The sequence below is a fragment of the Halichoeres trimaculatus genome, unplaced genomic scaffold (assembly GCF_033239565.1).
Source record: "Halichoeres trimaculatus isolate MK-OKI-2021-1 unplaced genomic scaffold, fHalTri1.1 fHalTri1_scaffold_17, whole genome shotgun sequence".
Lineage (NCBI taxonomy): Eukaryota > Metazoa > Chordata > Actinopteri > Labriformes > Labridae > Halichoeres > Halichoeres trimaculatus.
Genome location: NW_027437195.1, coordinates 29681124 through 29705270, shown reverse-complemented (window position 1 = coordinate 29705270; position 24147 = coordinate 29681124). Strand labels below are relative to the sequence as shown.

At 37.9% G+C, this 24147-nt stretch overlaps 1 protein-coding gene across 2 annotated transcripts in view; it reads left to right on the top strand.

Annotated features, from left to right (window-relative positions):
• kcnh5b (potassium voltage-gated channel, subfamily H (eag-related), member 5b) overlaps positions 1-24147 on the top strand; it is a 167061-nt gene that overhangs the window by 115330 nt on the left and 27584 nt on the right. For both annotated transcript variants that reach the window (XM_074692016.1, XM_074692017.1), the window contains exon 12: positions 12504-12700. In XM_074692016.1, the coding sequence (XP_074548117.1) occupies positions 12504-12700 (197 nt within the window). The remainder of the gene's footprint in view (positions 1-12503; positions 12701-24147) is intronic.

The following is a 24147-nucleotide window of genomic DNA, read 5'->3' as shown; positions in this document are numbered from 1 at the left end:
AACTGATCCATACATCCATATTTGAAAATGTTAAAAGAGAGGGTGCCGTTACCTTTTCCAGTAACAGGTAATGTAAATAATTACTGTTTCAAACGTTATAACGCTGCTACCTTTACCAAAAGTGAAATGTGGTGCGTTACTCTTTATCTGAGCTGATGCCAAAGTCAACTACCTGTGAGCGTCTGTGTAACCTCAGTCAGAGAGGATCTCATGCAGCGTTTTTGGATCAAACCATCTCCAAGGAGAGGGGGGTTGCTTTTCCAGGTTTAAATGTAAGGCACAAGTAGCCAACATGAAAAATATCACAGATGGCAGGAGCAGACCTAAAAAATAAGGGGTTAATCTGGAGAAATTACAAGTCAGGAGTGGATAGCTGACGACTTCCTTCATGTTCCTCTGGGGTTTGATGATGGTAAATTCTGATTTAACCACCATCAAACTTCTAATTCTGTTACTCAGACAATCGGTGACTAAGACTAATGTATTCAGTTAGCCTTGTTAGCCCTGTTAGCAGAATGTGTGTGTCACATTTCCCTACTAGCTAAAGCCCCCCTATAGCTCAAAGGTGGAATTACATTATTTTTACATTATTATCATTATTGCTTGTAAACAAATTTTTAATTTAAAATATTTATTTTTATTTGTTTTATATATATATATATATATATATATATATATATATATATATATATATATATATATATTATTATTATTATTATTATGGCCTCTTTTTAAAACCATTCATGTCTGTTATCCCCATCTTACACCTACTTAAATTAACTATTGTTTCTATTCAGACCCTTCTTTTTATATATTTAAGATTTTCAATAATCTGCACTCACAGCATTTCAGTGAAGGTAACTTTAGCCCAATGAGTTTATTTCTTTCATCACAGAAATTTATATTAAAGGATAAGTTCGGTTTATACAGCTTGAACTGAGTGTAAACTAGGATAGTCAACAAATTGAGCAGACATCAGTAACAATCCCTCTTTATCTTAAGTAAGGATCAAAGTTAGATTTTACAGTGTTGTTCTGTTTAAATGCTGTGGCACATGTAAACACCAGACTGAAATAGATCACGTCACATGGAAACAGCTGACCAGAAATCTTCGATCAGAAAAAAATTTAATCAGAACCAGGCTAAGAGGAGTTAAAACATTGGAAAAGATGTTTTTGGATGGACAGTATTTAGGGAGAGCTACAGAGACGGAGTTTTGAGCATCAAACACGAGTTAAATGAGCCAGAGAAGAAGAAGCTGAGGAGGAGGAAGGAGGGATCAGTAGAAGAAGAAGAAGAAGAAGAAGAAGAAGAAGAAGAAGAAGAAGAAGAAGAAGCCTTGGTCATGGTTTTAAAGCCTCTGATTTCCCCAGGCTGCTCCCTGAGGCTGTAACACACTCTGCTCTCATTAGTGTCCGATGGCATCAGGTGGTCACACAAAGCTACACACACACACACACACACACACACACACACACACACACACACACACACACACACACTCAGGCAGCAGAAGTACATATACAGATGATGGTGTGTGTTTCTTCATTACTGCTCTTTAATGTCTCCATGTACAGGCTGTGAAAATGAGTTTCCTCTCAGGGCCCAATAAAAGATCTAAATACACACACACACACACACACACACACGCCCACAGCATCTTAATACACAACATCTGACAAGCAAAGCACACACACGTAAACACAAAAAGCACAATACTTCTCCCTCAGTAACAAGGCAATACTGTGGCAGCTCCAGTCAACACTCATAAGTAATAACCTCCTCATTTCCCATCATGCACCAGGCGCTCAGTCCCTAACCAAACTCACTCACGGGCTGCTTTGAAGTGAGAACGAGCAGATAATGAAGACGTCAGTGAATTCGTTCTGACTTGATGAAAAAGATGCAGATTGTGGAAGCGTCAGAATGTTCAGTACTCAGTTAGCGCTGTTAGCCCTGTTAGCCCTGTTAGCTCAGTTAGCAGAGTTCTTCCTCCAGTCTGGACTCTAAAAGCAAACTTTTCAAACTTGAATCAAAGAATTAATAAAAAGTTGAATTCAAACCTTAAGTGTTAATCTCAGATTTGGAAAAAGCAGTTGGCGAAAAAATACTTTCACTAACTTTCAAGATCTCCTAAAATCAGGCAGATGGTGAGATTGGGTTTCAAGAAAAGAACACTGACTGAGTCCATGATGTTGAATTCCCAAGTTTAACTCTCCAGCAGGGCTTAGCTGTGAGCTTGATATGTGTTGTCAGTTAAACTCTTCAGTCCTGCTTCAAAAATAAATTAAACCCCATTAAAACCCATATTGAAGGGACTGTAAAGACTTTTAACTCTACTTTTCTTTGTTCAAGTCAACTTTTTCCCAGATCTAGCTCTAGGAGGTAAGGTATTTATCAACAGTTAGGTAGAGCTACACTTTGAAACGTGACAACAAGCTAACTTTGTCTCTCCTCACAGCCCGGTGCTCTGAGACGTGTCTGTAACGTGTAACGTTAGCGAATCCTGGTTCTGTCCTACCAGAGCTCATCTACCAACTCCAACCTCACCAAGCAGAGCTAACGTAACCTGGCTCTTCATTTTATTGATAGACTCTCAAGTTTGAACAGACCACTGCAGAATAACTGCTGCCTGTGGGTTGGAATAGACATTAGCACAAACACATTAACGTGGGTTTTAGCATTTGGCCTGTGTTTTAGCCTTGAGAATGTGTCTTTTTAGCCCTTGGCCTGTGATTAAACCTGAAGGTTGTGTTTTAGCCATAAGTTTGTATTTTTAGCCTTTAACCAGTGTTTTAGCCTTTAGCTTGTATTTTCGGCTTAATTCTGTGTTTTAGCCTTCAGCATGTGTCTTAACTCTAGTTGGTTTTAAAGCCGTTGGCTCATGTTTTAGCCTTTAGTTTTTACCATAGTTTTTTGGCCTGAAATTTAGCCATTTGCTTTTGTTTTAGCCTTTAGCTTGTTTTGTCCTTAAGTCTGTGTTGGAGCCTTTAGCTTGTGTTTTAGCCTATAGAATGTGTTTTTTTTTTTGGCCTTTAGCCTGTGTAAGATTAAGGTTGTGTTTTTGCCATAAGCCTGTTTTTTAACCTTTAGCTTGTGTTTTAGCCTTTAGCTTGTGTCTTTGCCCTTTAGTTGGTGTTAAAGCCTTTGGCACATGTTTTAGCCTTTAGCTTTTAACATAGTTTTTGGCCTGTAATTAAGCCATTAGCTTGTGTTTGAGCCCTTAGCTTGTGTTTTAGCCTTTAGCTGGTGCTCAATCTCTCTCCTGTTCATCTTTCATCTGCTCTTCTGTCCTTTTTCTGTCTGACAGTTAGGCTCCAGTGTCCACCATCACCATAACTGCTAACTATGGTTGGAATCAACGTTAGCACAAACAGTTTAACCCATGTTTTAGCCTTTAGCTCGTGAATAAGCTTTAAGCTCATGTTTTAACCTTTATCCCATGTTTACGCCTTTAGCCAGTGTTTCAGCCTCTAGCTCATGTTTTAGCCTTTGGCCCGTGTTTTAACCTTTAGCATGTGTTTAACCTTAAGTCTATGTTAAAGCCTCTTGCCCGTTTTTTGGCCTTGATCTCAAGTTTGAACTTTTAGCCAGTGCTTTAGTCTTAGCTTGTACCAAATTTTTGGATTGCGTTTTTGGATTGGTTTTAGCCTTTAGCTCTTAATTTAGCCTTTTGCATGTGTGTTATTTTTATGCCTTACCAATAACCCAAATTGGTGCTGCCCATGTTTAAGCATTTAGCCAGCCTTTTAGCCTTTAGCTCATGTTTTACCCCTTTAGCTCATGTTTTAGCCCTTAGCTTAAGTTTTAACTTTTAGCCTGTGTTTTAGGCTTTAGCCTGTGATTTAGCCTTTTGCCTGTGTTTCAGCCTTTACCTTATGTTTTTACCCCAGGAAAATCTTTAATAGGTGCTTATTACCTCAGTCTAAAGTGTGGATTAGGATCAGGCAGATATCTAGAAGGGAGACCTTTTCAGGATTACTTAGAAACTCCTCGCTGTCTCTTTAAAGAAGCCAACTCTACAGCAGACATTACATTTATGAATGAAAAGTTTATAAACTTTTACAAAATACAGTTTTAGAATCTAACGGTCTTTTCTTATTTTGTTCAAACTATGAAAAAACTTTTTTTTTTTGTGACAACTCTGTTTTGGTAAAGAGTGATCAGGTTGCATTTTCTTGCCAAGACATTTAAATCTCACCTCAGCCTCAACTTTTTGCCTGTGACTCTGTTGTTTAAAGTGATGTAAAGTCAACATTTCTGATACAGTTACTGTACTAGATTAGCTCCTGAGTACTTCTTTGTAAACCAATGACGTGCAAAAGAAAGGCTTTAGCTACATCAAACTGTCTGATATGTCACGAGGTAACAGCCTGGTGCATTTAAGACCGATTGTTTCTGATGCTCAGTTTGATACGCCTGTGTCGCTATCTTGAGTAAAAATCCTGAACGCAGCTTTTTTTTTATCATTTGTCTCTCCCCATTCTTGGCCTGAATGTTCACAGCAAATGGACAAAAAAAGCTAATTTGCTTTGAGATCCATGATCCCGTTCTCTGTCCTGGGCTTTATTGATCCACTTTAATCATTTTTGTGGCTTTTTGTTTTTCAAGCACTTACAGAATAGAGATACAAAACACAACAGCCAAATTAAAGAGCTAAACTCACACTTTGAAGGTTTAATCTCTGTCCTCTTTTGCTCTTCTTAGAGTTCATGAGCAGAATGAATTGTTCTTGTAAGTAATTTGTTTCCCTAATGTTTGTCACATGGACATTTTGGCCTGTTTCTATCAGAGCTTTGATAAACTGTTGGTCTTTTGGCCTACGGAAGGAAATCTGGATTAACAGATGACCGTGCTCTCTCAGCCTCTTATTTATTCCTTTATTATCTTTTGGTTGTTCCTCTGCCCAAATGATGAGCTGATTGGTTTGTGGATCCATTATTCATGCTCAGTTATGAGGAGAGGACTCTCAGTCTGGCCTTCTATCCACACAGAAACGAGCTCTGATGGAGCGATTGAGCAAGCGATGAGTTGCTTTTTTCGTTCGATGTAACAACTGACACGTGTCACCTAAGATAGAAATACCTTGTTTTCCTTTATTTCACACCAGGTGTAACTTAGCACAAGAACAAGCTCTACATTTTAATTTAGGCCCTGGAGCTGACCTTGTCTTGTTGTCTTGAAGTTCCTCCCAATGTGGTATGACACCAAACCATAGTAAAACAATACTTCATCCAACACAACATGACACTAAACCACTAAACTATACCAACAGGGTATATTTTAAACCTGACAACAAGCTAACGTTGTCAGTTTGTAGCGTAGTTTTTAGCAGCTGCTATATTTCTCTCTCCTCACAGCCCGGTGCTCTGAGACGTGTCTGTAACATGTAACGTTAGTGAATCCTGGTTCTGTCCTACCAGAGCTCATCTACCAACTCCAACCTCACCAAGCAGAGCTAACGTAACCTGGCTCTTCATTTTATTGATAGACTCTCAAGTTTGAACAGACCACTGCAGAATAACTGCTGACTGTGGGTTGGAGACAACATTAGCACAATGAGATTAACTCATGATTTAGCCTTTCGCATAGGTTTTAGCCTTCAGAATGTGTTTTTTTTTAGCCTTTAGCCTGCGATTTAACCTTAAGGTCGTATTTTAGCCATAAGCCTGTTTTTTGGCCCTGAGCCCGTATTTTAGCCTTTAGCTTGTATTTTTGGCCTAAAGCTTTGGTTTTAGCCTTTAGAATATGTTTTTTTGTAGCCCTTAGCGTGTGATTAAACTTGAAAGTTGTGTTTTAGCCATGAGCCTGTTTTTTTTTTTGGCCTCTAGCCTGTGTTTTAGCCTTTAGCTTGTGTCTTTGGTCTCTAGTTGGTGTTAAAGCCTTTGGCCCATGTTTTTGCCTTTAGATTTTACAATAGTTTTTGGCCTGTAGTTTAGCCATTAGCTTGTGTTTGAGCCTTAAGTTTATGTTTTAGCCTTTAGCTCGTGCTCTATCTCTCTCCTGTTTATCTTTCTTCTGCTCTTCTGTTCTTTTTCTGTTTGATAGTTAGGCTCCAGTGTCCACCATCACCATCACTGCTGACTGTGGGTTGGAATCAACATTAGCACAACCTGGGTTTTAGCCTTTAGCTCATGTTTTAGCTTTTAGCCTGTCTTTGAGCCTTTAGCTCATGTTTTAGCCTCTAGCGTGCGTTTTAACCTTTACCCTGTGTTTTGGCTTTTAGCCTGTGTTTTAACCTTTAGCTCGTGTTTTAGCCCTTAGCTCATATTTTAGCCTTTAGCTTGTGATTTGCCCTTTTGCATCTGTTTTAACCTTTAATCTGTGTTAAAGCTTTTAGTCTGTGTTTTAGCCTTTAGCTTGTGATTTGGTTTGTGTTTCTGTCTTTGGCCTGTGTTTTTGCCTTAGGAATGACCCATATTAGTGTTGATAATCTCATTTTAAAGTGTGGATTTGGATCAGGCAGATATCAAGAAAAGAGACTTTTTCAGGATCACTCAGAAACTCCTCCCAGCTCTTTTAAGTTGTGTCACATCATGTTGCATTGCATCGTGTAATGTTTTGTCACATTTCTTCAAGTTCCATTTTGCTAAGATTGATGCCATTACATTACAATACAATAAGTTTTGTCACATTAAGTTGTGTCAGCTCATGGTTCATCATGTAGCATTACATTACTTAAAGTTTTTATTGGGTGGTATTACATTCCATACCATTACATTTAGTTATGCCATGTCACATCACGTTATGCCAAGTCAAGTTGTTGTATTTTGTCACATGAACTTATATCATGTTACAAGAGCCAGGCTTATCGTCAGAAGGCCCGTTAGTCGGAAAATTATTTTATCAAATCACTTCTTGACTCTACCTCCTGACATATTTTACAATCCCTGAAAAAATACACAAGAACGTCAGCTGTCAATCATCATTAAACATGACGCAAAACCTCATTTTTAACCTCTTATAACTAATGAAAATGAAACTTTTCAGAAAAAAGAGGACCTGAATACAAGACAGCCAAATGATATCTTCAAATCACCACAACAATCAGACATGAGAAACATTTCTACCAGGTGGATTTATTTTTATAAGTTTGCCACAGCCCATCTGGAATGACTGGGGAGATGGATTTTTTGACCTATAGTCTATATGCCAAGTTTGTTCCTTTAGGTTACATTTTTTTTGCTTTGTTCAATTGATACAAAATGATGTAAAAAGAGTCTATTGAATCGAGGATTGTGGAACCACAAATTATGGCATCATGGTTTTGGTTGATATTTCGTGTATTTTTCTGTTTTTGTCTCTGAATTACTTCTACAAAGATCTCAAACGTCTCTATCTGACGTCTCTTCTGTTTTCATGCTGAGATGAGTCTAACAAAAGAAGGAGAGCAGTCTCTCTTGTTAGACTTGTTGCTCTTTTTCCATCACTGTTGTATATTTTGTTGCGCAGGAAGCCCTGGCTCTCGTATCGGCTACCACTTTTTAAAGCTCTGTGCTGCAGATATTTGCATATTTATGGTCCAAATATCTGTTTCCAGCAGAATAATTCATGAATCCCAGCTCATGCAAACAGTGTGCGTGTGCTGTGAAGATGCAGCATAATAATTCATCAGTTATCTTAATTAAAAGCCTCATTAGAGAAAGTGCTTGTGATTAATAACGTGCTGCTCATGTTGGGACTTTCAGCGGATAAAGTTGCTCATGTTGAGAACAGAAGGAGCTCAATTAAACTTTTTTTCCTCAGTGAACGTAACGAGTACGTCTCGTTAATCATTCATCAGTGTGACGTGTTGCAGATTTATCCTCGGCAGGGACAACATTTGTTCAGCGTCAAGTTGCGCCGTTATTTAAAAAGCTGCTTTAAATGTTAACAGTACTTCTGATAATAAGCAGGATTAATGCAGCTCTCAGTGGATATCCGAGTCACAGCAGCGCTCAGCTCTCCCCACCCACTCAGTGTTCCCAGATAATGGTCTGACAGGAGTAAGAGCAGCATCAGCTGAAAGCAGCCGCCTGAAATGCGTCTTACCGGACCGACGCCTGGCGAGCTGCAGTGCCAGATAAAGCAGTGCGAGGGTGCACGGCCGCCCACAGGCAATTGCTTTTTCTGCTGATGGGGGATACAAGCTGCAGCAGCATCCAGCATCATCACCTCATTTGTCAGGATGTTGATCCTGGTGTACACACAAACAAAACGTCTATCCCAGTTTCTGTAAAACCGCGTGACTCATCACTATTGGCTGGAAGGAGGATTCTCTGAAACAGAGGGCGAAGAAGAAATCCAACACTTTTCTCCCTAAGTAATAACAGAGGAGGATTGAGCCCCCTTTAACTAATGTGACTGTTCTCCTTTATGACATCCTGGATAAGTAGGTTGGACTTAAAGTAGGTGATAAAGTCTCCCACAGTGGGCCAGTAAAAAATCAATGGAGCTTATTGATGACCTCCTTTCTGTAAATAACTTCAAACTGAGCTGGTTTCAAAGGTCAACGAGGTCCGTCAGCCCCCCACCATCAGAACGAGGTTAGACATTTAGTTATTAAGGAATAAATAAGATGACACACAGCTGTGATTGACTTGGTTTAATGACTCCCAAACATGGGATTCTTTGTGGAGCACACAGAAGAAGAGCTGCTACAGATGGTGACTGAAAGGAATACAGAGGAAACATCCACGGATGTTAATAAATGTTTATATTTCCAAAGACTTAATGCACTTCAAAATTATTCAATGTAGCGTACTCTTAAACTGTGGTATTACTTTTTGATTTTAGTTCTTGTAGACAGAGAAAATAGCCTTTGAATTTGGTACAGTCTCTCCCTGTTAGCGTCTATTTCCTCGTCACCATCGATTAAAGTTTGTGTCTTACTGAAGGAGAGGAGACAACTTTCTACTGTATCTAATGTCCTTAGTGGTCACATAGAGCTCTTACAACCCCACTTCAAAAAAACTGAACTATCCCTTTAATTTAACAAAAGTGCTGAGCCCAAAATGTATTAAAACCCAAAATGTGATTACTTACCCCGAATGAAACGAAGCCCTGATGAGAAAATATTAAAACTTTTTGCCCAAAATGTAACGAATGGTTACATTTTTGGTCAATTATTACATTTTTTTGAATGTCATTTGGGGTAGTTGTTACAAACTGAGCTCTGACAAACTGACATGCCTTGTAATAACTTATATTTTTTCTTCATAACAGACCAACAATGGTCAACAGGAACGTTTTAGTTCTGGGGAATGTTTCAGCTAGAACCTAAAGTTCCTGGACCCTCTGGTCCAGACGTCCACCTTGGCCTCAGCAGCGTCACTAAACCCACCCATAGGGTGACAGCGCCCACCTTCCTGTACCCACCTGTTCCTGACAGCATCATTTTTAACCCCGCGGTGGAGTCACACACAGCCATCAACACCTCCACGACCTCTCAGTGCGTGTGACCGTGTCCACATGTTGACGCCTAATTGGCGAGGAGCTGCAGATCTCCTGGGAGCTCATTCAGACGAGTGTATCTGCCCGGGTTGGGACTGAGATGAACCCTCGGTGTGCAGAGGAGGAAAGTTGACATGGATCCACTCACTCATTGGCTGGCTGACTTGCTGTTGGCGTGCTGTGGCGGTCTGTTGGAGGCGTCGTGCGTCTGTTCCTCGGGCTGTTTTGACAGCTCGTGGACAGTGTGGACTGCTTTTAGTCACCTCTTATGCAGGTCAGCTGTCAGGAAAGCGCTGAGCTGATGGTTGTGGCAGGTCTGACACAGATTTGAGTCCTGATTAACTGCAGTAACTACAGGAGGAGTAGGTCTGCTCAGGGCGGGTGGAGACCTGAGGCTGGAGCCTGGTGGACTCTGACCAAACACCAGAAACCAGTTGGTCTGAAACACTCAGCAGCTTCCAAAGACTCATGAAACATTTGCTGCTGCCTCTCATTATGAGTCTTTGTCCTCTTCTCGTTATCATCACTCAACAAATGTTGCGTTGCCCAGGAGACGCCGAAAACTGTCAACATGCGTTCATCTGCTCTGGAGATTAGCATGGATTAGCATGAGGAATTTATGCTGGCTCTTGATGAGTCAAGTGTCCAGGTGGCTGCAGACGGTTTGAGACCGGTGAAAGAAAGCAGATCATGATGGACGGTCAAAGCTTGGAGCTGTGGAAACTTCAGAGAGGAGACGAAACTCATGGACGGGATTAATTCATGGTCCAAGTCCAGGATCAGGTCTTTGATTTTTAATTATAAAACACTCCTTAAAAACCCATGACTGTATCTTTGTATTTCTGCCACATAAAAAATCAACATGTCAACTTCATCTCTACTATCCTTAATAATATTTTATTTTATCCACAACACTAGATCTCCAACAGGAAACAAGACAACTGCACATGCTAGCAAAGGGCCACTGTCGAGAGTTCGTTTTTGATGTGCGGCCAAAAAAAAAAACAAACAGAAATGAAAAAAAGTATTTTCTTTTTCAGAATCTGACTTTCAGGTCTGCATTAGGTTAGAAGAACGGTCAAAATTTTGACTTTAATCTCAGGATTTAGACAGAAAAAATAAAAATTTCAGCTTTTAACCCTAAGATCTGACACTTTAAGGCAAAGTTATTATTCTGTTTTTTTATAACTAAGAAATTTGATTTGAAATCCAAAATTAAGAGAAAAAAAATCTAAAATTAAGAGAAAATATTTTTGAATTATGAGAAAAAAATCTCAAATTAAGAGAAAAAAAAATCTCAAATTAAGAGAAAAAAATCCAACATTAATAGGGAAAATAATCAAAATTAAGAGAAAAAAAAAACTAAAATTAAGAGGAAAAAAAATCCAAAATCATGAGAAAAAAATTAAGAGAAAAAAATCCAAAATTAAGAGAAAATATTTTTGAATTATGAGAAAAAAACTAAAATTAAGAGGAAAAAAAATCCAAAATCAAGAGAAAAAAATCCAAAATTACGAGGACAAATCATCCAAAATCAAGAGAAAAAAATTAAGAGAAAAAAATCCAAAATTAAGAGGACAAATAATCCAAAATCAAGAGAAAAAAATTAAGAGAAAAAAATCCAAAATTATGAGGAAAAAAAATCTCAAATTAAGAGAAAAAAATCCAATATTAAGAGGGAAAATGATCAAAATTAAGAGAAAAAAAAAACTAAAATTAAGAGGAAAAAAAATCCAAAATTGAGAGGAAAAAATCTAAAATAAAATAAAAAAAAAGCCAAAATTCCTCCTTCACCAGCTGTCACTGTATTAGACCTCCATGTCTTGATTTTTTTAGAAGAAACAATCCCTCAAACAAGAACATTTCTCTTTCAAGGAAAATCATCTAAAGAAAAAAGAAACATTTTCTTTTTAAAGAAAAGGCAAGATCAGGATGCTGTGACATGTTACTTAATTAACTGTACTAATTCACGAAAGTGACCCACTTAACCCAGCTACTCATCATTAACCAGTGATGTAATCATGTTCAATCATGTTATGCAGTCTCTCCACAGACAACACGTCTTTTATCTGATATCTGAACACTCGGACGCTGCTCAGATCATGAAAGACAGCAGAAGACAAACACAGCAGTAAAAGCCAGACTGTCACTGAGTCTTCTCTATCTTATTTCACTTTTTGAATTGGAGGTGGTTCGTTGACCCTGCAGATGTGTAATGACAGCTCTTTACTGAGTGATCAAACAGGTGACTGAGCACAGACAGTGAGATCTCCATCTCCTGGACTTCACGCAGCGTTAAAGCAGAGTCTGAGTGATACAGTTTGGAGCAGACTGTGAGATTACTCGACCATTAAGCTCCTGATTGTGGTCACACGCAGCCGCCAGCTGACTCCCTTAAAGCTGAAAACCACTCTCACGCTGTTTTTGATTGGCAGAAAAAAAAAGCTGAACGGCTTTTTAAATGTCAGCTGGTTTTTGTGATGAAAGTTCAGGAGAAAAAGGTTTTTGCTGCTCTCCTGATCTTTCGTTCTCACAGCGGTTGTTCGTTTTGATTGACAGCTCCTAAAAAAACCCGCCTCACCTCCAGCGGCTAAACTCGATGAACTGATCAGGTAGTGGATTACTGGATCCATTTAATGCAGCTGACTTCTCTTTGACACTGCACACCCAGCCTTTATGTCTTCGCCTTGTTACGATCTTTCCACCTGCATTTCACCTGATCTGAACCCAGAGCAGCAGCTCAACCCGTTACTTTCTGTTACTTTCTGTTTCCCATCATCATCTGAAGGTGTGCAGGCGAAAATCTGCAGCTCTGGTTGCTAGGGACTTGGCCAGGTGATACTGTTGCTAAGGAAAGGAAGAGAGGAGTGTTTGGTGTATGCAGGGATGCAGATGGTTATTTTTACACGGGTAACTTTATGTCTTTACCTGCAGTCAGTGCCTCCCTCACAGGGCTTCATCCGTGTTTCCTCCTCCGTCCCCTTTAAAAAACAAAAGATGAATGAATTATTAAAACTCCTCTCTCCACTCCATCAAGTTTTAATCCTCCTCCTGTTTGTGGTGTCCCTCAGGTAAAGGTGACGTCTTCGGAGACGTCTTCTGGAAGGAAACCACCCTGGCTCACGCCACGGCTAACGTCAGAGCGCTCACGTACTGCGACCTCCACGTCATCAAGAGAGAAGCCTTGCTCAAAGTGTTGGAGTTTTACACCGCCTTCGCCAACTCCTTCTCACGTAACCTCATCCTCACCTGCAACCTGCGCAAAAGGGTAAGTTCCTCCCTCTGTGGACCAGAGTCAGGATACACCAATGAGCACACAGGAAGTCAGAGTGGCACAGGTCACATCATTTGTCCTTTTACATCTCTGATTTAGCTGGAATGATCATTTTTATGCTAAAACCTCATACGTGGTTTGTTTTTTTCCCAAATCATTTATACTTCTGTCACGTTCTATCAGACAGAGGCGAGGCTAGCTAGCTAATATGCTACATTTGTTGGTAAGCCGGCTCCGTTAGTTGCTTAATTTAACATCTCATTCTTTAAAGCATTTGTTGTTTCTTTTTAACTGTTTTATAAAAAAAAGTCAGGACTGTCTTTTATCTGTATGTTTGTGTTACTATAGAAACTTAAGGAAATTTTTCCCAAAAATTTGAAATGTTTTTGCAAATTTTTGAAATTTCATTTTTTTATTTTGGCAATTTTCTTTTGAGAGTTCAACCTTTTTTGAAAATTTTTGATTTTTTTTTTTTTTTTGTACCTAAAATAAACTCAAACTTAAAATGTATTTTTCTAAATATCTGAAATCAAAGTTTTTTTTAATGTTGCAAATTTTCAAAAATTTCGTTTTTATTTTTTTTTCCATTGTTTTAAATTCTTAAATATATGAAATATTAATTTTTTGCTCATTCTTTACATTTCAACCTGTTTGCTATATTTTTAAATTTAATTTTTTTTTTCCACCTTTTTGCAAGTTTGTTAATTTTAGAAATTTCTTTATTTTCAATTTCAGCAATTTTTTTAACTTAGTAACATTTTTTATTTTTTTGCAATTTATTGAAATTTTTGATACTGTTGCAAATTTTGGAAAATTCCTTTATTTTCTTTTTTTTTTTTTTTTTTCTTTTTTTACATTTTTTGCCATTATACAAATTCTTACATATTTTTAATTTTTGCATATTTTCTTATAATTTCAAAATTTTCGGTATGTTTTAAACATCGCAATTTTGGAATTTTTCTTTTTTTTTTTATTGAAATTTCATCATTTTGGGAATTTTTTATTTATTTATTTTTTTGAAGTTCTGCAAACTCGTTAAAAATGATTAACTAAGACCTCACACCCACAACTACATAAATTCAAAAGACTTCTGGTTTAGATTATCATTTCCTAGATTTTATATTTGTATCAATCTTTATACACTTTATAGTGTATATATATATATGATGTATATGATGTATAGCTCCTCTGCTGTTTGACGGAGTATTTGTTGAGCTGAGTATAGACCAATTTACAGTGATGTCATTAAAATGTGCGGGCTCACTCTGTCAGATGAAGCAGTGTTTAGATCCATTCAGACGACTTATCATTCTTTAAACACTAAATTAAAGCTGTAAGCAGCACAAAAATGTCTTGTTGTTCTGTGGTCAGCTGTCAGAAACAGTAATGTACCATAGAGTCGACTTCTCATAGAGCTTCCGGTGTTATGGAGCAGAGAGTGACCATACTAACTGGTGACCCAAACATGAGAACCATTACCTAACACGCCTTCAGAGGCAGGCCTTTAAGAGTCTGTTGTTGTTTACTTTTCCTTAAGTTGTTTTTCATACTTCATATTTCTTTAGCTCAATAGGTGTTTTTCTCAGCGTGCCTCAAACACCATAAATTATACATACCCCGCCGGTAGCCTCATTATTTCCTGTGCCCTTTAGCCGCTCCTCACTGACGTCCTCGCAGGAAGTCTCTCTGCTCTGAGCAGCACTTTTCTCTGCCTGTCTTTGTTTGTGTTGTAGGTTCATAGTTTATGGATTATTATTTATTAATGAACATATTCATATGTTTTATCTATGGGCCCTTTGGCTGAGTCTGTTCAGGAACACACACACACTCCAGCTGTACCTGGAGAGTGAGCGTGATCAGCTGGGCATTGATTGGCCTCTGGCTCCATCCTGAGCTATAATAGATGCTTATGAAATAAAACACATAGAAACATACATTATTGATCGCTGTTGTCCAAAGTAAATTATCCAAATGCAGGCAGCAGATCCTGTCCGTGTTTAAAGGACGCGCTGATGGCGGCGTATCGACCCGGCGCTGTGGTTTCACAGCTGTCAGGTGTACGAGCTTTAGTGAGACTGAATCTACAGATTTCTGATCTGTCCAAGATTTTATCGCCTTAAACTGGATTTTATGTTCAAGCTTAGACATAATTTTTGTGTTTTTCTTCCATAAAAAAAAATCTAAATCATTGCTTGGAGTACTGACTTTAAAACTGTGAAATACACCACCTCTGTCAGGTAACACTCTGTCTGACACCTGTTCAGAATGCTCAACTTGTGACATCACAAGTTGAGGAACGGGCCAAGTTGGGCCAGAAGTTGCTCGCTATAAAAGTCAAAGATGCTCAAAGTCAAAGTCACTAAAAGTTGATGTCAGAGTTGCTGTCAGAGTTGCTGGATTAAAGTCTAAGTTGAAGTTGCTCAAAGTCCAAGTCGGAGTTGCTCTCTAGAAGGTGAAGTTGCTGTCACACAAAGTCACTCTGAGTCGCTGGAAGTTGCTCAAAGTCCAAATTGAAGTGGCTCTAAGTCAAGTTGAGGTCAAGTTGCTCAAAGTCCAACACAAAGTCTCTTTAAGTTCAACTAGAAGTCAATCAAAAGCAAAATCGAAGTTGCTCTGTTAAAGTTAAAATGCCTATAGTCAAAGCTGTTTGGAGTTGAAGTCTAAGTTGTTCACTCAAAGCCAAAGTTGCTCACTAGAAGATAAAGTCTCTGTCACACAAAGTCACTCTGAATCACTGAAAATTGCTTGAAGTTGATCAAAGAGTCACTCAAAGTTAAAATCAAAGTTGCTCTTTCAAAGTCGAAATGCCCATAGTCAAAGTTGTTCAAAGTTGAAGTCTAATTTGCTCAAAGTCCAACTTGAAGTTGCCCACTCAGAGTCAAAATTGCTCACTAGACGTTAAAGGCAGCTGTTGCATGAAGTTGCTCAGAGTCGCCTGAAGCCCAAGTTGAAGTTGCTCTAAGTCAAGTTGTGGTCATGTTAGTCAAAGTCAAAGTTGTGGTCAAGTTGCTCATAGTCCAAGGCAAAGTCTTTCTAAGTCCTAGTTGAAGCAATCAAAGTCGAAATCAAAGTTGCTTTTTCAATGTTGTTTAAATGTTTTTCAATGTTTCAAAGTCAAAATGCCCACAGTCGAAGTTGTTTAAAGTTGAAGTCTAAGTTGCTCACTCAAAGCTAGAAGTTGAAGTCGCTGTCACACCAAGTCACTCTAAGTTGCTTGAAGTTGCTCAAAGCCACTCAGAGTTGTTTAAAGTAGCTCAGAGCTGCCCAAAAATTGCCCCAAGAACAAGTTGAAATAGCCCTGGGTCAAGTTGTGGTCAAGTTGCTTAAAGTCCAAGACAAGCCTCTGGAAATCCAAGTTGAAGTCACTCATAGTCCAAATTTCTTAAAGTGAAAGGCTGATTTGCTCAAAGCCCAAGTTGAAGTTGCTTTAAGTCAAGTTGTGGTCAAGTTGATCAAAGTTAAGTTGTGGTCAAGTTGCTCAAAGTCCAAGGCAAAGTCTCTCTAATTACAAGTTGAAGTCGCTCAAAGTCAAAATCAAAGTTGCTCTTTCAAAATCAAAGTTGCTTGTTGTCCAAGTTGTTCAAAGTTGCTCAAAGTCCAAGTTGAAGTTCCTCACTCAGAGTCAAAGTTGCTCACAGGAAGTTGAAGTAGCTGACGCTCTAAGTCACTTGAAGCCCTGATTGAAGTTGCTTGACTGTGGTCTGGTTGCTCTAAGTCCCAGACAAAGACACTCAAAGTTGAAGTTGCTCAAAGTTCAAGTCGTTTAAAGTCTATCCACTGGAAGTCAAAGTTGCTCGCTCAAAGTTGGCGTCATGTTTTCTATATCCAGAAGTCACGCTCTCTAGAAGTCGCTAAGTGACCTCATCACCTGATTTGCCTAACGCTGAACGCCTGTGGTTGTTATGGCCTGTGTCAGTTTAGTCTGGATGAATATTTCTGTTGATCGTGTTTTTTTTCAGATCAGTTTTTAAAATGCTCTGTGGGGAAACGACGCTCCACCACACTCGCTAAAGGAAAATAAATGGACGTAAACGTGGAGAAATAAACCCTGAGAGTCTCTCAGTCCCTCTTCGCTGTTTGATGCAGTTTTATAATTGACGACTTAAGAGCGTCTCCTTCCTGAATTAGAGGAATTATTAATGTTTGCACTAAGATAATGAGAAAGTTTAAAAAACACTTTGTCAGAATTTAACTTTAAATTATATTGAATTTAAAAGCATGACTCTAATTCCTGCAGGAGATTCAGAGAAACTCAAACACTGGATTTTCAGCTCAGCCGAGTCTCCGTTAATTATTCATTTCATATTGGAAGTTAATTTTTCCTCTGTTTAGAATTTCAGAACAGCCTGTGGACGTACTTTTAGCACATCCTGCTGACCCGCTCTGCACAGCGCCGTAATTAGCCCCACATAACACAACGTAGTTCCTTCCAGAAACTTCCCAATTAGTTCTCAGTAACAGGTCTGCTGCTTCAGGAGGGAGAGGATGAGAGCCTCAGTTAAAGAAGCTGCTTTTTAAGAAATGTTTTCTTCTTCTGTTTACAAACCAGCACAGGACGCAGGAGGAAGAACTTTCTTTACTTTGCACATTTCCTCGACTGACTGCTGTAACTCCCACAGAGGAAGCATTAATTTTGGAAAGGAACTCGTCTTTATTAAAGGACAAGATTCTCATTTTCATGTGTCCCCAACGTGTGATTCAGGCTCATTACAGCAACAATTTACCTACAATCAGCTGATGAAGCTTTAAATGAGTTAAAAAGTTAAACCACACTTCATTTAGTAAACCTGTAGATCAAGGGTCTTCAACCTGCGGCTCTGGAGCCTCATGTGGCCCTTTGACTCCTTTGCAGTGGCTCCTTGTAGCTTTAAAAAAAAAATGGAAATAAAGAATTTTATTTTTCTTGCAGTGGGTATTGATGGTTAAACACATTGACACACACAAAAAAAAAAATCAAAACATTTTGTTAAAACTACATGCATTACATCTGTCCATAAAGCTTTCAAAAAACAAAAAATGTTTTTGCAATTTTTTTACTTTCATTTTTGATATTTTTTCTAAGAAAGAAGAAAAGGTTTTTGCATTTTTAAAATTTTACTAATTTCAAGATTTTTTAAATTTCTGCATTTTTTTTGTAAATTCTTTAAAATCTTTTATATTAATTTTGCAAATTTTTGATTTTTATTTTTTAATTTTTGCATTTTTTATCACAAATTTTTATTATAATTTTTTGGCAGATTCAAGTAATTTCAGAATTTTTGAAATTCAAAAAATTTGGTTAAACCTGCAATTTTTTAACTTTCATTTTATGATGTTTTTTCAAATAAAAAAAAAAACGATTTTGGATTTTTTTGGTCTTTGCTAATTTCAAGATGTCTTGACCTTCTGCAAATTATGTAAATTATAATTATTAATTATTATTTATTATAATAATTAATTCCCTTATATTTAATTAAAATATTTTTAAGTACTTTTAAATTAAGTATTTTTTTTATTTTGTATTTCTTTTTTTCACAACAATTTTATATTATTTTTTTTTTCCAGTTTTGATAAATTTAGCAATTTTTGAAATTTTACAATTTGGTTTTTTTTTAAAGTTTTGACAGTTACATCACCATTTTTTCAACCTTTTTCTTTAAGATTCTTGTAATTATATTGAGAATAAAATAACAGACATCACAGTTTTCTAAAAACAGCAAACTTCTTGTTTAGATAATATTTTTATTAGGTTTTCATTATTTATAGAGTTTTATACACTGGTTTTGTCTTTCTTGTGAAGATAAAGTAGATTTTGTGGCTCCTGGATGACTTTAATCCAGGTGAGCTGAGGGAAACTGGCTCCTTTGAGAGTGAAGGTTGCAGACCCCTGATCTAGAAACTCAGTCTCTCTGTCTTAAGAGCGCAGCTCCTTCTGCTCCTCAGAGTTTTCCTGATCCACAAACTCTCTTTAAAACAAGCGTGGAACGAGTGAGACACATCTTCTCCTGTTCCCTTCTTCAAACTGAATAAATTATGCCAATGGACTCTTTTTGTTTTGCTGCGCGCAGCAGGAATCTGACCCGCTGTTACCTTCATGTAAACACAGAACAGAGACAGTGATGCAGTCAGGACTCCTCTTCGTCCTCCTCCTCCTCTCTGTTAGCTCCTTTCTTCTCGGGAAGCGTGACAGCTGCTTCACCGCTCCTCCACGATGAAGATAAACAAGTTGTAGAGCGCGCTGCGACGCGGCCTCTGGGAGCGTGAGGAGAGCAGAGCGTGTGTCAGGCCTGAACTGGCTCTGTCACTCAGGAGGGAGCGGCTGCAGAGCGATCTGCCTCCTCAGCACTTTCCTTTCTCCGTCTTCAGATCCAGCTCCTCCTCTCTCCTCATGAGCCTTTATCTCATCGTCCTGCTCCGACTCTCATCGTTACCCATCATCCTCTTCTGTGGCAGTGTTTGTGTTTGAAAGAGAGCGTCGTCTCTCTTCATGACAGACGGTGCTTATTACGATGAACGTTTCACAGACTTTATCAACCAGTGATCACACTCATCTCCAAGAGGTAACTCAAGTTTCTCATCATCATCCAGGTTATCAGAAATTAAAACAGAATGGAATAAACATTTCTGATGAAGGGATCTCTGCAGCATGTTCTTATCAGAAAAATTAATTAACTTCTGCAGTCAAACCAAACCTTTATGACATTAATGTTAATGGAGATTTTTTTGTGCTGTAGGAACTGCAGTTTGTAGCAGTAAAGCTTTGGCTTTGTTTCTTTTACACCACTGATTGGCTTCAACCCTGTTCCTACCAATATGGCTTTATTTTGTGGCCCTGTTTAAAATCATGCACTAACATTTTGTTGAACTAAATATGCATCACCTCCTTGCAATAAAACTCTGAGTTCCTTTTCATGGACTTTTGCAATATTTTTTAAAAATGTTTTGGCAGTTTTTGAATAACAGTTTTTGACTTTTTTTTAATTTAGAGAGAAATTCCAAATTATTTTAGAGCTTTTGAAAATTTTTGAAATTACTACAACTTTCAATTTTTTTTTTAATAATTCAAATTCCATTTTAAAAAAAAATTAAGTTTTTAAAATTCTTACAATTTTCTGAAAATTTAGCAACTGCTAAAAATAACAATTTAATTTCCTTGCAATTTATAAAATTTTGGCAAATTTTTGAAAATTTCAAATTTGGGGAATTATTTGGCAAATCTGGGGATTTTTTTGTATTTTTGAATTTAATTTTTTGAATTACATTTTTTTGATTTGGAAAAAAATTGTAAATGTTTTGAAGAGTCTGAAAATTTTTGAAATTTAGGCAAATTTAAAAACTTTTGAATTTCTGTTAATATTTGCAAATTATTTAAATTCCATTTTTTTAAACAAATTTGCCAAGTTTTTGATTTAACATTTTTTGAAAATTCCGAAATGTCTGGGGGTTCAAGTTTATTTCTTGCAATTCATACAATTTTGGCAAACGTTTAACAATTTCAAAATTTTGGGAATTTTTTATACATTTTTTTAAAAATTTATTTATTCATTGTCTTTTTTTAATTGAACTTTTATTAATTTAGAAAAAAAATGCATTTTTTTTTTTAAGATTTTGAAAAGTTTTAAAATTTAGGCAAATTTAAAAACTTTTGAATTTCTGTTCATATCTGCAAATTATTCTGATTCCATTTTTTTTTTTCAATTTAAAAGTTTATAATATTACATTTTTTGAGAAATACAAAATTTCTGAGGGTACAATTTTATTTCTTTGCAAATTTATGAAATAACAGCAAAATTTTAACATTTCAAAATCTTTGGATTTTTATCAAATCTTTGCACTTTTTAAAATTTCATTCTTTTGAAAAATGCTGCAAGTTTTTGAAATTTCAAAATTAGAGAGCCTGTTTTAGGATGGGGTGAGAAATGACTGTTTTGGCTTCACTTTTCTACAGTGGGTGGAGATGAAGTCGAGCTGCGTTGACATAAACACACAGTCGCCACATTAATAGACAGTTAACAGACTCAGTCGACCACAGTTATCTTACTTTGAGCAGAGAACATTTGGCCTGAAGGCAGAACAGGAGCTGTACCTGAGGTTTCCTGGAAGTTATGAGACTCCTCACAAATATTAAGATCCTCCTTTATTGTTCTCTAAGCTTCATTAACAGCACCCATTGTGTTGCTTTGCAGTTTCTGGACCGGACCTCAAAGGGCAAACATTTCTCAAAGTGACACACACACAGACACACACACACACTCCTAAAAGTGTGAAAGTACAGCCTGAAGCAGCAGTAAAATATGTACGTGTATTGTATTCATTAAACCAGCTCAGCTTTTCTCAACGTTTGAGCTCAAAGAGAAAAATCACCAAAGCTGCTTCAGGCCTTTGAACTGTGTGCATGCTAATGACACTGTTCTTCTCTGCCTCCCTTTCAAAATAAAAGTCCCCTCAGGGCTGGAGAGATCAAGATGCGAAACGAGCGAGCCCAAATATTTATGTCTTTGTTTAGAGATGCAGAGTCCTTCTGCTCTGTTTGTGCTTTAAATCATAGCTGCAATTTAAAGCCGGAGCAGGTCGACACGGTTGTTTATGTCAATAACATCAGTCCAGACCAGACTCTGAGCCGGCAGCTCGATGCCGCTGATTGATCGCAGACGGGTCTGCAGTTTAGCTCTCAAGGGGAGCGTCGGCATTCAGAGAGGCAGAGGAGGAAGCCCTGATGATAAATATCTGAGCTTATTTACAGACCCTCCCTCTCACAGACATTTCAAGTGTTGCACCAAAACCGTGTGCCTTACAGTTGAAGCTTGAAGCAGAGGAAGATCTCTCTGTTCGTGAGTTCACAGAGAGTATACGTCTGAATCTCACGTTTGCATGCGTCGCTTGTCTCAGTGCGGAGGTAAATGCAGAGAATGACGAGATGCAGCAGCTCGGCTGGAGCCGTGGTGGGACGCAGCGTGGTTCACAGTCAGAAAACACCAAATCTCCACTCACAGGAGCTCTTCTTACGTAAATCTGTCCCCGAGGCGCTTAAACACCTCTTTACCTGTGTTAAAAATACCTCCTGAGAAACTGCAGAGCTGCTGTTTTTCTCTCATTGCTTCAGGGTTTCAGCAGGGCTTCAGTCCCAGTGTTCGCTGATCCTTCTCCAGGACGAATGACCCTTAATCAGATTCAGAGAGTTTCAGGTCCAGGGTGAAAAGTTTTATTTGATGCATGGAGGTACAGAGAGTTTACACGTAGCAGAACATGAATAATCTTAATCCTAACGATGACTCCTCCAGGAAATGAAACGTGAGCCTCCTTGTCAGCCTGATTCAGATCAAGCTTTGAGTTTTTTTCTTGTAAACTTCAAAAAATATTCTTGGAAGAGCTGGTGGAGACCAAAACCAGAGGTTGAACGAGGACTTCAACTTTTACAAGAATTAACTCGCTCAATCGTCTCTTCTGGGCCTCTATACATGTTTGTCAGTGTCTGTGTCAGCCTCAACCCCTCCTCTGACTGCATGCTGATGGTTTGGTTGTGTTGGAAGTTTCTTGGTGGAGAGTAAGTGTGGTTACTTCGACCAATCACAGCACTTCAAGTGTGCAAGTGACTTTGCATATTGGTTAGCCAGTGGAAGAAGCTACCAGCTACAAAAGTGGATGTATCACAACACAAAGTGAAACGAAAAACTAGATAGATAAATATACAATATTTTGCTGAACCAAAAATGCATCACCTCTTGCATTTAATCTTTAATTTTTTTTTTTTTTTAGATTTTTGCAATTTTTTATTTTTATTTATTTATTTTTTGCAATTTTTTTGCAATCTTTGGTATTTTTTGTTTCATTTCTTTCTTTCTTTTTCTTTTCTTTTTTTTTTTACATTTTTTTTTTTTTTTTTTACATTTTTTTAGGTTTGGGAAAAAACTAAAACTTGTTAAAGATTTAGCAAATTTTGGAAATTATTTGAATTTCTGCCAATTTTGCAAATAATCTAAATTCCATTAAAAAAAAAAAAAAAAAAAAGAGCTGGTGGAGACCAAAACCAGAGTTAAAAAGAGAAAGATATTCCCTCAGAAGTTGGTGGAGGTTATAAAAACAGAGACAAAAGTTTAGATATAATCATTGCTTGGGTGAGGTATTTATTTTAAAAGCCGGTGGAGGCCAAAACAGAGCCAAAAGACAGGCTAATTCGTTAATACCCTGAGCGCTGGTGGAGGCCAAAACAGGATGTTCATCTGTCTTCTTCTTCTTCTTCTTCTTCTTCTTCTTCTTCTTCTTCGTCTTCTTCACTCTTTGGTTGTAACCTTCGATCTAACGGTCAGATTTTTTTGTGTGTTTCCTCGAACTCGCTTCGTCTTTGGTCAAAGAGCTTTTAGTGTTTTTGCTCCTTCATCTTGTGCTGAGCTGAAACTGGACCATCATGTTAGCTTGGATTATTTTAAAACCAGGATCAAGAATCATCTAATGATCCTGAGCACGTGTTTTAAAGATGAACGCTGATGTATCGTTGATTTATTGTTGTCTATTGTCTCTGTCTTCACCATCTGTGTCAAACTTTTTTCTGCTGCTGTCTTGGCCAGGAAGAGATCTTGTATCTCAATGGGATTATTAAAGAAAATAAGGTTAAAAAAAGGTAAAACATATCAATCCACCGTCCTATCCTCGCTGATTAAAGGGGTAAAAAAGCCTCCAGAATAACTTAAAAAAAAGAGCTGGTGGAGACCAAAAACAGAGCTGAAAAACGAGCTGCTATTGGTCAAAGATTTATCAGACGGATTCATTTATCAAATACAAACCGCTCAGATTCAAGAAGCTCTCTGAGGTTTTGTATTAAAATTTGAATCTCAGGAGTTTTTCTCTGAGTTAAAGTGGGAAAAAGTGAGTTGGATGTAAATATACTGGAATAATGCAAACGAATATGTTGAGTGGTATTTCTGTATTGAGAAAATTAACAAAACTTGAAAAAAAAACATACGATCCCTGACGTAACGAAGTGACATGTCTGCGGCTGGTCTCAGGGTGCTCGGTGGTCTTTCTCCTGCAGAGTCTGACAAACCCAAATAAACAAATGAGGAGGCGGGGTAGCTGTGATGGGACCAGGAGGGGCCGTGAAGGCGTCTGCTGGGAGGCTTCTCTGGGAGGCCTCGCTGGCTGCTCTCTGTTTTTAGGACAGCTTGAGCGCTGGGAGGGACAGACTTCAGGGCTAAACCCTGCAGACCAGGACGCTTTTACCAGCCCGCTGCTGGATTATTCATGTGTCAGACAATAAAAGGCAAAGTGTGTGTGTGAGTGTGTGTGAGTGTAACACTTCGTTTTATGCACTGAAGCAGATTTACTGAGCAGGAGCTAGAGTGTGTGTGAGTGTGTGTGAGTGTGTCGTCTAAGCATCGCACAATTTATAGTCACCACTGAGCGTCTAGTTCATAAAAATATGAAGACATAAAGAGAGTTACTCAGTGTATTTACACACTTTCAAG